The following is a 13251-nucleotide window of genomic DNA, read 5'->3' on the forward strand; positions in this document are numbered from 1 at the left end:
AAAAATCAAATATGCCGGGGCTACAACTTCTCTAATTATCCTATTGAAACTTTTTATGATGCGTTCTGTAGGGCAAAGAGGAAGCTTTCAGGTAGTGGTACGTTTGTTTCAATGTAGCCAGTAAGAGGATAATATTAGAGGGGAAAAGGGAATTTTTTCCGAATTTTTCACCTAAAAGCGGGAATTAATTGTTTTGACTGGAAACACTGTCAACAGACAGACGAAAACTATCTAAAAGTAAACCTTAGTACTCCAAGAATATATCCTACAAGTATCATGGCGATATATAACAAAGTAAGCATGAAATTTAAAAAAAAAATCTCATTCTACCTCAGAAATTCACCATTTTCTTACCACTTACAGAACATGGTTTATTATAAACCTCAACTGTACTTCCCCTAATTATTCTAGTGAAACTTTTTATGGTGGACTGCTTAGGCTAAGAATGAGGCTCCTAGACACTGCTACGTTTGTTCGAATGTAGCCAACAAGAAGGAAATAATAGAAATAAAAAAGGGATTTTTTTCCAAAATTTGCCCCTAAAATCTGGAATTAAAATTTTCTGTATCTGGCAACACTGCTATCAGACACACACAAACTATCTTAAAATAAGATTTGGTATCCCTCTAATATATCCTACAAGTAGTATGACATCTAATAAAGTAAGCATGTCAATAAAAAATATCTCATTCTACCTTTAAAAAAATCACAGTTATCTTCCCAATTAGAGAACAAGGTCTACTGTAAACCTCAACTGTACTTCCCCTAATTATCCTATTGAAACTTTCTATAGTGCGTTGTGTAGAGCAAAGACGAGACTTCCAGATACTGGTACGTTTGGTCCGATATAGCCAACAAGAGGGAAATAATAGAGACAAAACAGATATTTTTTCCAAAATTTCCCCCTAAAATCTGGAATTAAAATTTTCTGTATCTGGTAATACTGCTACCAGACAGACGTAAACTATCTTAAATTAAACATTGGTACACCACTAATATATTCTACAAGTGTTATGACGATATTTAAGGAACAAAACTTGTAATTACCAAAAATATATTAAGGTAAACAGAAAAGTAGAGAAAAATTAGAAAAATCAAGGGTTAGAACCTAAATATGAATTCTTCGTGCGTTCCCTAATTATCCCATTGTAACGATCTGAACTTGCGTTTCTTAAGTAAGGACAAATGTTCGATTGGCGTAAGTTGACTTGCACTCGGACGTATAGGTACGGATTTATAAATAAAAATTTCTAATTTTTGCCCAAATTTAGGAAAATTTTAATTTCCCTAATTGGCAACACTGCGCGCAGGCCCGTCCAATTGATGTCATCAGTTAGGTATCCATCCGAGGTATCTACTTGGCAAGTCTTAAGGAGGTGTTTTTACAACGAAGGAAGCTACAGGGGAAAAAAGTAGTAAAGGAAATTTGTAATCAGAAAATTCTCGCATTTTTGACTGGGGTGAAATTTGAGAAGGAAATTCGACACCAGAAGAAAAAAATTAATATAATAAACTATAGTCCAACCATATTTTGCAAGAATAATATCCCGATATCTTAATTAGTGTCCACACAGGAGTGGATTAAACAAATGACACACCCGTGTGTGCCACTTTGGCCACCTGGGCCACTGAGTATACATTTGATTACATTTTGTTTTACTACTAACTCGTGTTGTTGTTGTAGTTATAGTCTCGACTAATAATACTATCGTAGTTGTAAACAATAACTTTACAAGGAAGATTTTCTCCTTTTTACATCTTAGTTCCAACACTGTTGGTGAGAAATGCAGGGTGTTTCAAAATGAATTTTGAGGTTTTAAGTCTTCGTAGTACTTATTACATTTTACGTACAATTATAAACAATGCATCAAGTAAAAGAGCACCTCAAACAGTCTTTGCTACAAGTGTTCAATGTGAGATTCATTCGTCACACGGCACACATCTAGTCGATAGGCGAGAAAGGCCCATAAACTTTCCGCCATATGGCACAAAACACATTCAATTTAGGAGAGTCTCGTTTCAAGTGTACCATCTCCTGAGGATTTGCTGACGGCCAGATACAAACATTATGAGTGTTCACATTAGCTCTTAGGTGAAATGTCGATTTACCACTGAAGACGACACGATCCAGAAAATCTTCATTGTTATGCAGCAATATTTCACTTGCGAAATTGGCATGTAAACCGTAGTCTGTAAACTTTAGACTTGTAGCAACTGCAAACGATAAGGATGTAGTTGCAAGCGTCTCCTTAATATTCTTCACACAGACCGTTGCACTGTACAGATTCAGTCTTTATTAAAACACAAAAAAACTTTCTGCTCTCCAGTTTACATGTTTGCTGCTTGCTGTTTCTAACGGCAGACAGAAGAAACAATGCATGTACATGCGTGCGTACAAAACTGTTTGAGTTGCTCTTTCATTTTATATAATATTTATAATTGTAAGTTAATTGTAATAGATACTACAAAGTTTCAAAACCCTAATATTAATTTTGAAACATCCTGCATTGCTTCAATTTGAGTCATCCTATATTCGTGTCTTTTATATACATATCATCAGCAAGGTGACCAAACGTCCCGTTTTACCCGGGACAGTCCCTTATTTTCAACCGTTGTCCCGTTTTTTCTGATTCTCAAACGGGACGCCTAAATGTCCCGTATTTCAGCAAACATGACCCAGGTGTCCCGTAATTATTATTCAAAATATAAATGGTCAATGCTAATTCTACACTCTTCCGTACCAACACTCATTGTGAAAATTCAGCCGTGCCTAGAATTTCTGAATATTCATATGAGAATTGAGTGTTCTGTGGTTCAAGTGGGAATTGAGTGGGAATTCTGAGTGTTGAAGTAGTTAAAAGTATTTTTGGGTAGTACTTAAGTTAGATATGCTGTGTTATTATTCTTACTTGTGTATTTTGTAAATTGAAAACACTGCAGAGTCCCAAAATGCAATGTGGAAGTCACCCCCCCCCCCCGTCGCCGATTCGTATGCGTCCCGTTTTTGAAAGTAAAAGTTCTGGTCACCTTGATCATCAGGGCCGGTCATAGTCAATTTGTCGCCCCATGCAATGGCATAATTTGCCGCCTCCCCCTTTCTCCAGAAAGAACAAATCTTAAAAGTCATGATTTTAAGTATGCTACTCCAGCATGAACAACAAAGGTGAGGGTAAGTGCAGTTGCACTCAGAAAGACTTAACCCTTATCCGGGCAAGACATTTTTGTAACATAAACGGGCAACCGGGGCCTGTGAGGCCCAGTATATATTTTAAGTGCAGAATACACAAAATCAATGCCTATTGTCACTTACTGTTCAGACTAGTCTAGAATGTACCGGTATATATTTTTGTCAAGTAGCGAAACTTCGTGTCACGCTTTTGTAAGCCGACCAAGCAGAATAGCAAATCCGGTCCAGACATTTTTGTAACGTAAACGGGCAACCGGGGCCTGTCAGGCCCAGTATATATTTTAAGTGCAGAACACTCAAAATTCAATGTCTGTTGCCGCATACTGTTCCGACTAAAGGTTGCAATAGTCACGTGTTCAATATATAATTATGTGACAATTTGATCTAATATTTGACAGGAATTTCACTAAAGTTATACGGGGCCTCCTAGGCGCCGGTTGCCCGGTTACGTCAGGAAAAGATTTTCAATTTTTTTTTTTTTTAAAAAAAAGCTTTACCAACTCGATATGTTCATGATTTTAACTTCGACGAAAGATAGAAGAATTCAGTATTTTATGTCTTCTAAATATGTATGGTTATTGCGAAATTTTAGAAAAATGAAGCTACTGGGCCTGGGAGGCCCCGGTTGCCCGGATAAGGGTTAAATACTCACTAAAAATGCAATCCTGTTGTGTGTGTGTGTGTGTTTTAAATATTAATCTATTATGTTAGTGAAACATAAAGCAAACACACCTGCAGAGGATAGATGGTAATCCTTTTTATAGAATTCACTATCGAGCTTCAATCTCAATGTATCAGTTTGCAATTCCAGTGCAACTAGTTCTTTTATCTTTATTTCTTGATTTCTCTTCTATATCTGTTAACATTTTCTAAAAAACTTGTTTCTATCTTCAATGATAAGGAACTTGTTTCTGACAAAAACAAGACTAGTTGTCATATCAAAACTGTGATAACTTACTAAATGGAACAGATATTCACTACTATTCGAGAATTGAATTCTTGCATTTGGCAACAATCAAGCAATTTGTGCTCGGATGTATTCGACTATTTGCTTTAGCATTGTCCATGTGGCCTTAAACTAATGCATCCTTAACATAATTTATGAATGTAGTATTCAAATAGAAGGTCAGCTTAGTAAATGTAACTACCATCATCATAAAGTCTGTTTCCAACAAGAAATATTTAATTTAAATAATATACTTATGACAGATTTTGCCGGACCATCCAAACGTGCCACTCCGTGCAAATGCACGTTTTGCATATATGGTAGAGCCGGCTCTGCATATCATATGTATCTAGTCGACAAATTATTTATATATGACATTTAGAAAAATACTATTAGGCAAATTAGTATTAGTTTTTATCTTTAGACAAGTTATATGAATTTTATACTGTTCGTGACATTATTTTCGTACTTATTAAAGACCTGCTTTCACGAAAAAACAAAATTTCATTTCTACTTTTATTTCTTAGTTGATATTGATGAAAACTGCTGAAACCCGAATTGTTAATAGGTATGGTATTCATGTAAATTGTAAAATATTTGTAGCGTATCAGTATCTAGCGTTTAATTTATGTTGCATTTTACGGTGATTATACCTACATAAAAATATTTAATACTTAAATAGACGTAAGATGCATTAGAAATGACTATTTGAAAAAAAACGAAATTTAGAAAAAAAAGAGAGGCAATGTTTTTTTTTCTAAAAAAAACGTACATTTCTGAAAAAAAACGAACGGTTTTTTTTCTATTTACAACACTAGGTACATACAATATATATTCCTGTGATTTTGTCCCTTGGATTTTATCCTCGTCAGAATTTTCCTTGCATTTTGACTGCTTGGATTTAGATCCCGCCCTCGCTACTACAGACATTTTATATATGAGTTCCGATCTGCATACAAACGCGCTAGAGGTCAAGCTATTTTCGGTGCTGGATTTCCCTAAAAATTTCCTCCCCGCATAAAATTCTCTGTCTCCAAAGATTATGCAGAACGGGAATTCTCATTCTGTCTAAAGATAATACCATTTAAAATATTTTCTACAAAGTCCTAGAAAGCTTTAGGCAGAATGAGAATGAATCTTTATAATATTGCACCCCCCTAGTTAAGGGGCCTAAGGAATTTATTTCCGGGGGGGTGTCCGAAAATTTTAGGATGTGTAGATAAATCACTGAGCGCGAGAACGTGAAATCAATTAACAAATATAAGTGAAGGTAGTTCGAGCCTCACCCACAGAACTTTTTTTTTACTGTTATAATTGTTTCTTTGTACACTCCGCATCAAAAAATTACGATAACTAACGCCGTGCAGTTAGGGCACCCAATATACACATTCTTATCCCATAATCGTGTCAAGTAAAGACACCCCCTCTCTCTTCTCCTTTTTTTCTCTCCTATACTAAAATTAGCTAACAACATGAACGCAATTCTTATTTCAAACTACACATGTATTAGTTTCGATAAAATGAAATAACAAAACCGAAACGAAACAAGAATCATAAGTTGATGTAAGGAGAAACTGAAACACACACAATAAAAAATTGAAACCAATGGATGCCTGTTACACAGAGATTCAGAAATGAGACAGAGAGAGAAAAGAGGAGAGAAGAAGAAAAAGAAAAGTTCCAGAAATCCAACAGTAATATAGAAATAACGTTTCTTTTTACATATTTTTCAGAACTATTCGAATATATAGAGGATGCTTTAAAGATTCATTATGTCCCTTTCATAATGGATAGCATACTCAATTTCAAGTAGAGCTGTAGATCTCCAAGACAAATCTAGGATAATATAAAAGTTTAACACACATGCCTTGTTTCCGCGTGGTTTGATTGCAAATTCGGTACTGTTCGTAGGATGGACTGTTCCAAAATACATTCTAATAAACCCAGTAGATAGCGTTGGTCATATTTTCCACTTCAGATTACTAGTGCAAACTGAACAAAAAAGCAAAACAAACAAACAAAGAAACAAAGAAAGAGAAAATAGAAGAGTTCTATTTTACTGCTACATTTCTATCAGAAACACCCTATATTTAAAGTCCAAACTGTATCGTAATGAAAAGTTACAAATGTTGGAAACGAAAAGTTTATGTTCCTCATAGATGTAGCATGTTTGAAATTTCAACGTGAATAAAACACATTGAATTATAGGATGAGAACAAATTTTGTGTCGAACTAGTATAAATAAAATTTTGTTTTCAAATAACCAAAGACGTTACCATTTTCTAGTCTTTTCCGCAGATTTATCTAATCCGAACTTCCAGCATTGATTTCATCTCTTCCGGATATAACGTAATTTGCACAGATAAAATGAACACGCTAAGAGCTCAAACGGATCATCGTGTCAGTCGGATGATGTTGGTTAGGCTATAGACCACCACTGACTAGGTCGAGGATTCAAATCCGTAGTGACCCGATAATTCGACTGACACTCGGTAACCCAGAGGATAAAAAAGAGATTTTACTTATTCCCGCGTTTAAACAGTATTTCTGTCAGAGATGACCATGACTGGAGATGTCATCTCCAGAGCACGTAAAACACGACGCCAAAGGTAACAGTTAATTAGATTCTCCAGACCAGGTATATCGGGCTCTTGCTCCGTTTTGACTTTGGAACATGAAGGGAGTGTGTGTCAGAGACGGAGAGAGGGGGAGAAGTGAAAGATGCAAAGACAGGATAGGGAAATGTCAAGAAGGAGAGAACGTTGGACGAATATAAATATGAGTCATACTTATCATTACAGTGTATGATATAGACCGCACACACTGTTTATTTGCAGTGATGTCTTGTAAGTTCTCCGTCAGAAGATAAATCTCTACAGCCATTATTTTATGCGAAAAAATCATACTACCTGATGGGGAATCGAATCAAGATTTTTAATTTGGAAGTCTGGGACGTTACCACTAAACCACCGGTTGCTTTAGCCAAACTTTCTTTAACAAATCGTGTAATGTTTCTTTCTGAGAACGATAACACGAAAAGTGTATACTGCAGATGAATGATGTCTTTGGAATGTCCTGGTAATTCCCTCGCCATTTTCCAACCAGCATTCGTAAATCGTCTCTATCATGATACAGGTGTCTGCTTCCACATCCTTATGTATTACTTGTCCAGCAAGATAACTCGATTCTTCACAATCACTTTGTAAAAAAATCACTTTGGCGTGAACAGGATTTGAACCTACGATCGATAGCTGTATTATTCATAAGGCCATAACGTTATCCCTACACTATCATGCCACCTGAAATTACAAGCGTAATATTACTTACTTTAGCCCTGATCTTTGGAACGAACCAAAGTACACAACAAAATTGATTTATTCGACGGCCTAGAGAGAAATTAGTGTCCACTAATAAAGAAAAAAGATACAATCCAGGAAAAATACAGAAATAAAACATATTTTGCAGTTATTTCGTCGTGCACGTTCAAAAGTACGTGAATAATAATAATAATAATAATAATAATAATAATAATAATAATAATAATAATAATAATAATTATTATTATTATTATTATTATTATTATTATTCACATTCACAGTACAGTAGTCTATTATTATTATTATTATTATTATTATTATTATTATTATTATTATTATTATTATTATTGTTATTATTACTTGCGTACTTTTGAACTTGCATGGCGAAATAACTGTAAAATATGTTTTATTTCTCTATCTCTTCCTCGATTGTGTTTCTCCTTTATAAGTGGACACTAATTTCTCTCTATTCCGTAGAATAAATCAATTTCATTGTGCACTTTGGTGCAAATAACCCTACAGGAAGAAGCTGGTTCGTTTCAAAGTTCAGGGCTAAAGTAAGTAGTATTTGGATTGTGATTCCAGATGGCATGATAGTGTAGGGGTAACGTTATGGCCTTATGAATAGTAAAGCTATCAAACGTAGGTTTAAATCCTGTTCACGCCAAAGTGATTTTTTTTACAAAGTGATTGTGAAGAATCAAGTTATCTTACTGGACAAGTAATACATAAGGATGTGGAAGCAAACACCTGTATCATGATAGAGACGATTTACGAATGCTGGTTGGAAAATGGTGAGGGAATTACCAGGACATTCCAAAGACATCATTCATCTGCAGTATACACTTTTCGTGTTATCGTTCTCAGAAAGAAACATTACACGATTTGTTAGAGAAAGTTTGGCTAAAGCAACCGGTGGTTTAGTGGTAACGTCCCAGACTTCCAAATTAAAAATCTTGATTCGATTCCCCATCAGGTAGTATGATTTTTTCGCATAAAATAATGGCTGTAGAGATTTATCTTCTGATGAAGAACTTACAAGACATCACTTCAAATAAACAGTGTGTGCGTTCTATATCATACACTGTAATGATAAGTATGACTCATATTTATATTCGTCCAACATTCTCTCTTTCTTGACGTTTCCCTATCCTGTCTTTGCATCTTTCACTTCTCCCCCTCTCTCCCTCTCTGACACACACTCACTTCATGTTCCAAAGTTAAAACGGAGCAAGAGCCCGATATACCTGGTCTGGAGAATCTAATTAACTGTTAACTTTGGCGTCGTGTTTTACGTGCTCTGGGGATAACATCTCCAGTCATGGTCATCTCTGACAGAAATACTGTTTAAACGCGGGAATAAGTAAAATCTCTTTTTTATCCTCTGGGTTACCGAGTGTCAGTCGAATTATCAGGTCACTACGGATTTGAATCCTCGACCCAGTCAGTGGTGGTCTATAGCCTAACCAACATCATCCGACTGGCACGATGATCCGTTTGAGCTCTTAGCGTGTTCATTTTATCTGTGCAAATTACGTTATATCCGGAAGAGATGAAATCAATGCTGGAAGTTCGGATTAGATAAATCTGCGGAAAAGACTAGAAAATGGTAACGTCTTTGGTTATTTGAAAACAAAATTTTATTTATACTAGTTCGACACAAAATTTGTTCTCATCCTATAATTCAATGTGTTTTATTCACGTTGAAATTTCAAACATGCTACATCTATGAGGAACATAAACTTTTCGTTTCCAACATTTGTAACTTTTCATTACGATACAGTTTGGATTTTAAATATAGGGTATTTCTGATAGAAATGTAGCAGTAAAATAGAACTTCTCTATTTTCCTTCTTTGTTTCTTTGTTTGTTTGTTTGTTTTTTGCTTTTTTGTTCAGTTTGCACTAGTAGTCTGAAGTGGAAAATATGACCAACGCTATCTACTGGGTTTATTAGAATGTATTTTGGAACAGTCCATCCTACGAACACTACCGAATTTGCAATCAAACCACGCGGAAACAAGGCATGTGTGTTAAACTTTTGACATTATCCTAGATGTGTCTTGGAGATCTACAGCTCTACTTGAAATTGAGTATGCTATCCATTATGAAAGGGACATAATGAATCTTTAAAGCATCCTCTATATATTCGAATAGTTCTGAAAAATATGTAAAAAGAAACGTTATTTCTATATTACGGTTGGATTTCTGGAAACGGAACTTTATAATGTTAGGTTCTTTTCTTACTACGTTTGAATTGCACAGTTTTATCTGTTCTCACTTTTCTTTTACATCAACTTATGATTCTTGTTTCGTCTCGGTTTTGTTATTTCATTTTATCGAAACTAATACATGTGTAGTTTGAAATAAGATTTGCGTTCATGTTGTTAGCTAATTTTAGTATAAGAGAGAAGAAAGGAGGAGAGAGAGGGGGTGTCTTTACCTGACACAATTATGGGATAAGAAGGTGTATATTGGGTGTCCTAACTGCACGGCGTTAACTGTCGCAATTTTTTTGATGCGGAGTATACATACAGGATGTTTAAAACTCATCACGATATCAAAGTACGAAAAATGCCTAATAGTAAGTTCTTCACCTGTGTTACTATTCTTCGTTTTCGTTTGCAAAGGTTTCGTAATTATTTTCTGTATATTCATTATTGCACAAAGAAAACTTTCCAGTAAATTGTATTTCTTAAAAGCAGTAATTTAGGGAATTTTTAAATATATTTTCACATTTCTTATCGTTCCAAAAATATATGACTGTCTCGTCTCGTGGCATCACTGATTACTTAAATGCATCATAGAACTTTCTCCTCTATTTACGTGTTTCATAAGAAACTTCCCTGTTAAATGTTTAAATTTCTATATAAACATATATTGATGTGAAAGCTCTATAATGCATTTAAGTAGTGACACTTCCATTCGAGACATTTTCACGAGACGAGACGAGTCGAGATTTTAAACTGTCTCGTCTCGTATAATAGGAACACTAGTGATGCCATGAGACAAAATATTTCTCGTGTATCGTATCGATAACGAGTGAAGACTTCGAGAGGAGACAGGCATAAAATGTTCAATACGAAACGGCATTTACACGACCCTAGACGTGATAGCCTACGATCTCGTCTCGTCTCGTGTCGTGGCAACACTATTAAATTAGGTAATTTTTGCCTTAAGAAAAGTATCAGTAACCATCAAAAACATTTCATTAAATGAACAAGTAGCGAAATCCTGACCCCATATCGAATTTCGAACATTTTGAATTCACTAACAATTACAGAAATTTTGCGTAGGAATACATTTCACATAATGGGAACAAAAATGCATAGCACAGTAGAATGCAATAGCAGGTGGTCCACATACGTAAGATAAACAGGAACAGTGATATCAGTATCACGCACGAATATCAATATTACATCACTACGAAAATACGCGTAAAACATAACAGTAATACTAACATTTTCGTATTTGTGTTACTACTGCCTACATGCATTTTCGTTTTCAACCTCCGTCTCATAGTTGTTTCAATTACGCGATGTATGCAACCCACTGCGCAGTACTGTCACGATGGTTGTCTATACGAAAGGCGTTTGCAACCTTCCTGCGTGTTCTATCTTCGTGCATTCAGATGTATCTACGTCTCTTTCGTAAACGCGACGTATGCACCCAAAGCAAAAACACATATTTTCTGTTTTCGTTTCTTCTTTCTTCCTGCTCCTTGACACCATTTTCGCTCATTTCCGTGACACATTGTGACGTGTGTATACGTGATTGGTCCATTTCCGGATATTTTGATTTCTTCACATAAGTGTGTTTTACTTCATTGCTTTGCGTCGACTATGGGTAGTATTTCATACATTTAACTAACCATTTCCGATATCTCTTCTCGTTCTTGCTATATTCCACATAATCTAATTTTCCCCCCATTTTTACGCCCCTATTTGACCATTTCAATGCGCTTGTAACTGATATATATGTAATACGTGTCGCTTCATTTTAGATGTTCTCTATGTCTCTGGAATCTTGTCACAATTGGCGTGTTACACCGGGGTACCCTGCTTTGTCACAAGAAGACATCATAGGAAGTCCAAATTTGCTTGATTAGCACGACAGCACCGTGAAGAAATAAAGACGTGGATTATGATATTTAGTGACACCAAGTGGAGGCTTGAGTTTGGTCAAAGGCCCGTAGTTCTGTGCTAGACTGAAGTTGGTATGACGTGAATGTGTGTGTGCCGTCAAGAAATGCCTCTTCGTCGAATGCACTAGTCCTTCCAGCAAGTTTTGACCTTTGATCGCGGGTGAACAGTGGCGTATCATGGATGTTGTTTATCGTTATTGAACGGAATGCATCCGCCCCTATAGATTGGATGGTTCCACAAAGGTGTTACGCAATAACATACCGGACCTGAACGACCGTGCTATATCACGGGCCGCTAGAACAGATAGCTTGTGCATATGACTCCGGCGGAATGGAGAGCAATATTCCACACAGTGGTGGAAGCATTGGAGATTGTTGCATAGCGCCTAGTGTCCGCACAAACAATTCTGTTACATCTTCCAGAGGTTGCATATTTGGAAAGCGCACATTGCAGCGGCTTCCGCTGACTGCACAGCATATTTATGGAAGACCATAATGCTGTCGTGAACGACGCGTATCAAGAAACGAATTGCAAGACATCCTCTTTTCAGACACATCCTTCTGTCTTTGGCATCATGGTAGCCACATCCTTATCTGGCACTACCATTGCATTGGGCTAAGCAATGCCTGCATTTTTGAATCACCACGTCGATCCGTCATCGAGTGTTATGGTGTGGTGTGTTACTGGATGCCGTGACTGTTCTTGACTCCTACGTATTGATGGACATTTGGAAACTTAACGGTAGATTCATGAGATGTTGGACCTGATTGTGGTCCTTTTAATGTAGGTTTTGCCAGAGACTACATTCCAGCACAATAACAAGAAACCTCATATTGCATATACTGTCCTAGAGTTCCTGACTGGAAAGAACTGTCTTCTGCTTGCTTGGCCGGCGTATTCTTCCGATTTGTCGCCCATTGAACACGTCTGGTAGATAATTTCTTAACATCTCTCTCACCTGAACTATCCCAACTACAGTTAATATGCTGTGGCACCACGTCGAAGACGCGTGATTTGCCATATCCCAGGAGGACATCCAAGGGCTCATTCTGTTGACGACTCATCGGTCTGACCGTCCATGGTGTGCATACAAACTAGGGACCTTCACCATTTCTGCTAAGCTCTCCACACGTTGTCACGTGTCGCACAAGTTTAATCATATGCTACTTGTACTATCAGATTTCTGCCTGCCAACTTTAGCACTGCCATCTTGTTTCCTTGATTGCGTATTTTTAATGGCAAGCAGTGCATTACTTCTCTACAAACATATTTTATCATTGTGTCTCCCCAATTTCAACGAAATATGGATATTATAATAGAGGAAAACTACACCTGAATATCCAAAATAAAGCAACTAACTTGAATACTGCTCCTCAATTGAGTGAAAGCTTGAAATACAATTTGATAACAAAATTTATACTGCGAAGAGATTTTCGAAAGAAAGTAATTTGATTCATTACCTTGATTGTCTTTCTATATGCTTCGCGTTGTAATCTGCTTTGTATGCTGTCACTGTTTCTAGACTTCCATCTAAAAGTGTCAATTCTTGTCCATGTCTAATAGCTTCTGTCCTAACTGTTGGTAGCGGCACGAAGGTGCTTCTATTGAAAAAAAAATAAATAAATAAATAAAACATTTGAATTTATTCAAAAGAAGAA

At 36.2% G+C, this 13251-nt stretch overlaps 1 protein-coding gene across 1 annotated transcript in view; it reads right to left on the bottom strand.

Annotated features, from left to right (window-relative positions):
* LOC145678408 (uncharacterized) overlaps positions 1 to 13251 on the bottom strand; it is a 397255-nt gene that overhangs the window by 178390 nt on the left and 205614 nt on the right. The window contains exon 3 of the mRNA XM_081748524.1: positions 13054 to 13194. Within this exon, the coding sequence (XP_081604650.1) occupies positions 13054 to 13194 (141 nt within the window). The remainder of the gene's footprint in view (positions 1 to 13053; positions 13195 to 13251) is intronic.

This window comes from Thermobia domestica, chromosome 2, assembly GCF_964235325.1.
Source record: "Thermobia domestica chromosome 2, izTheDome1.hap1.1, whole genome shotgun sequence".
NCBI lineage: Eukaryota > Metazoa > Arthropoda > Insecta > Zygentoma > Lepismatidae > Thermobia > Thermobia domestica.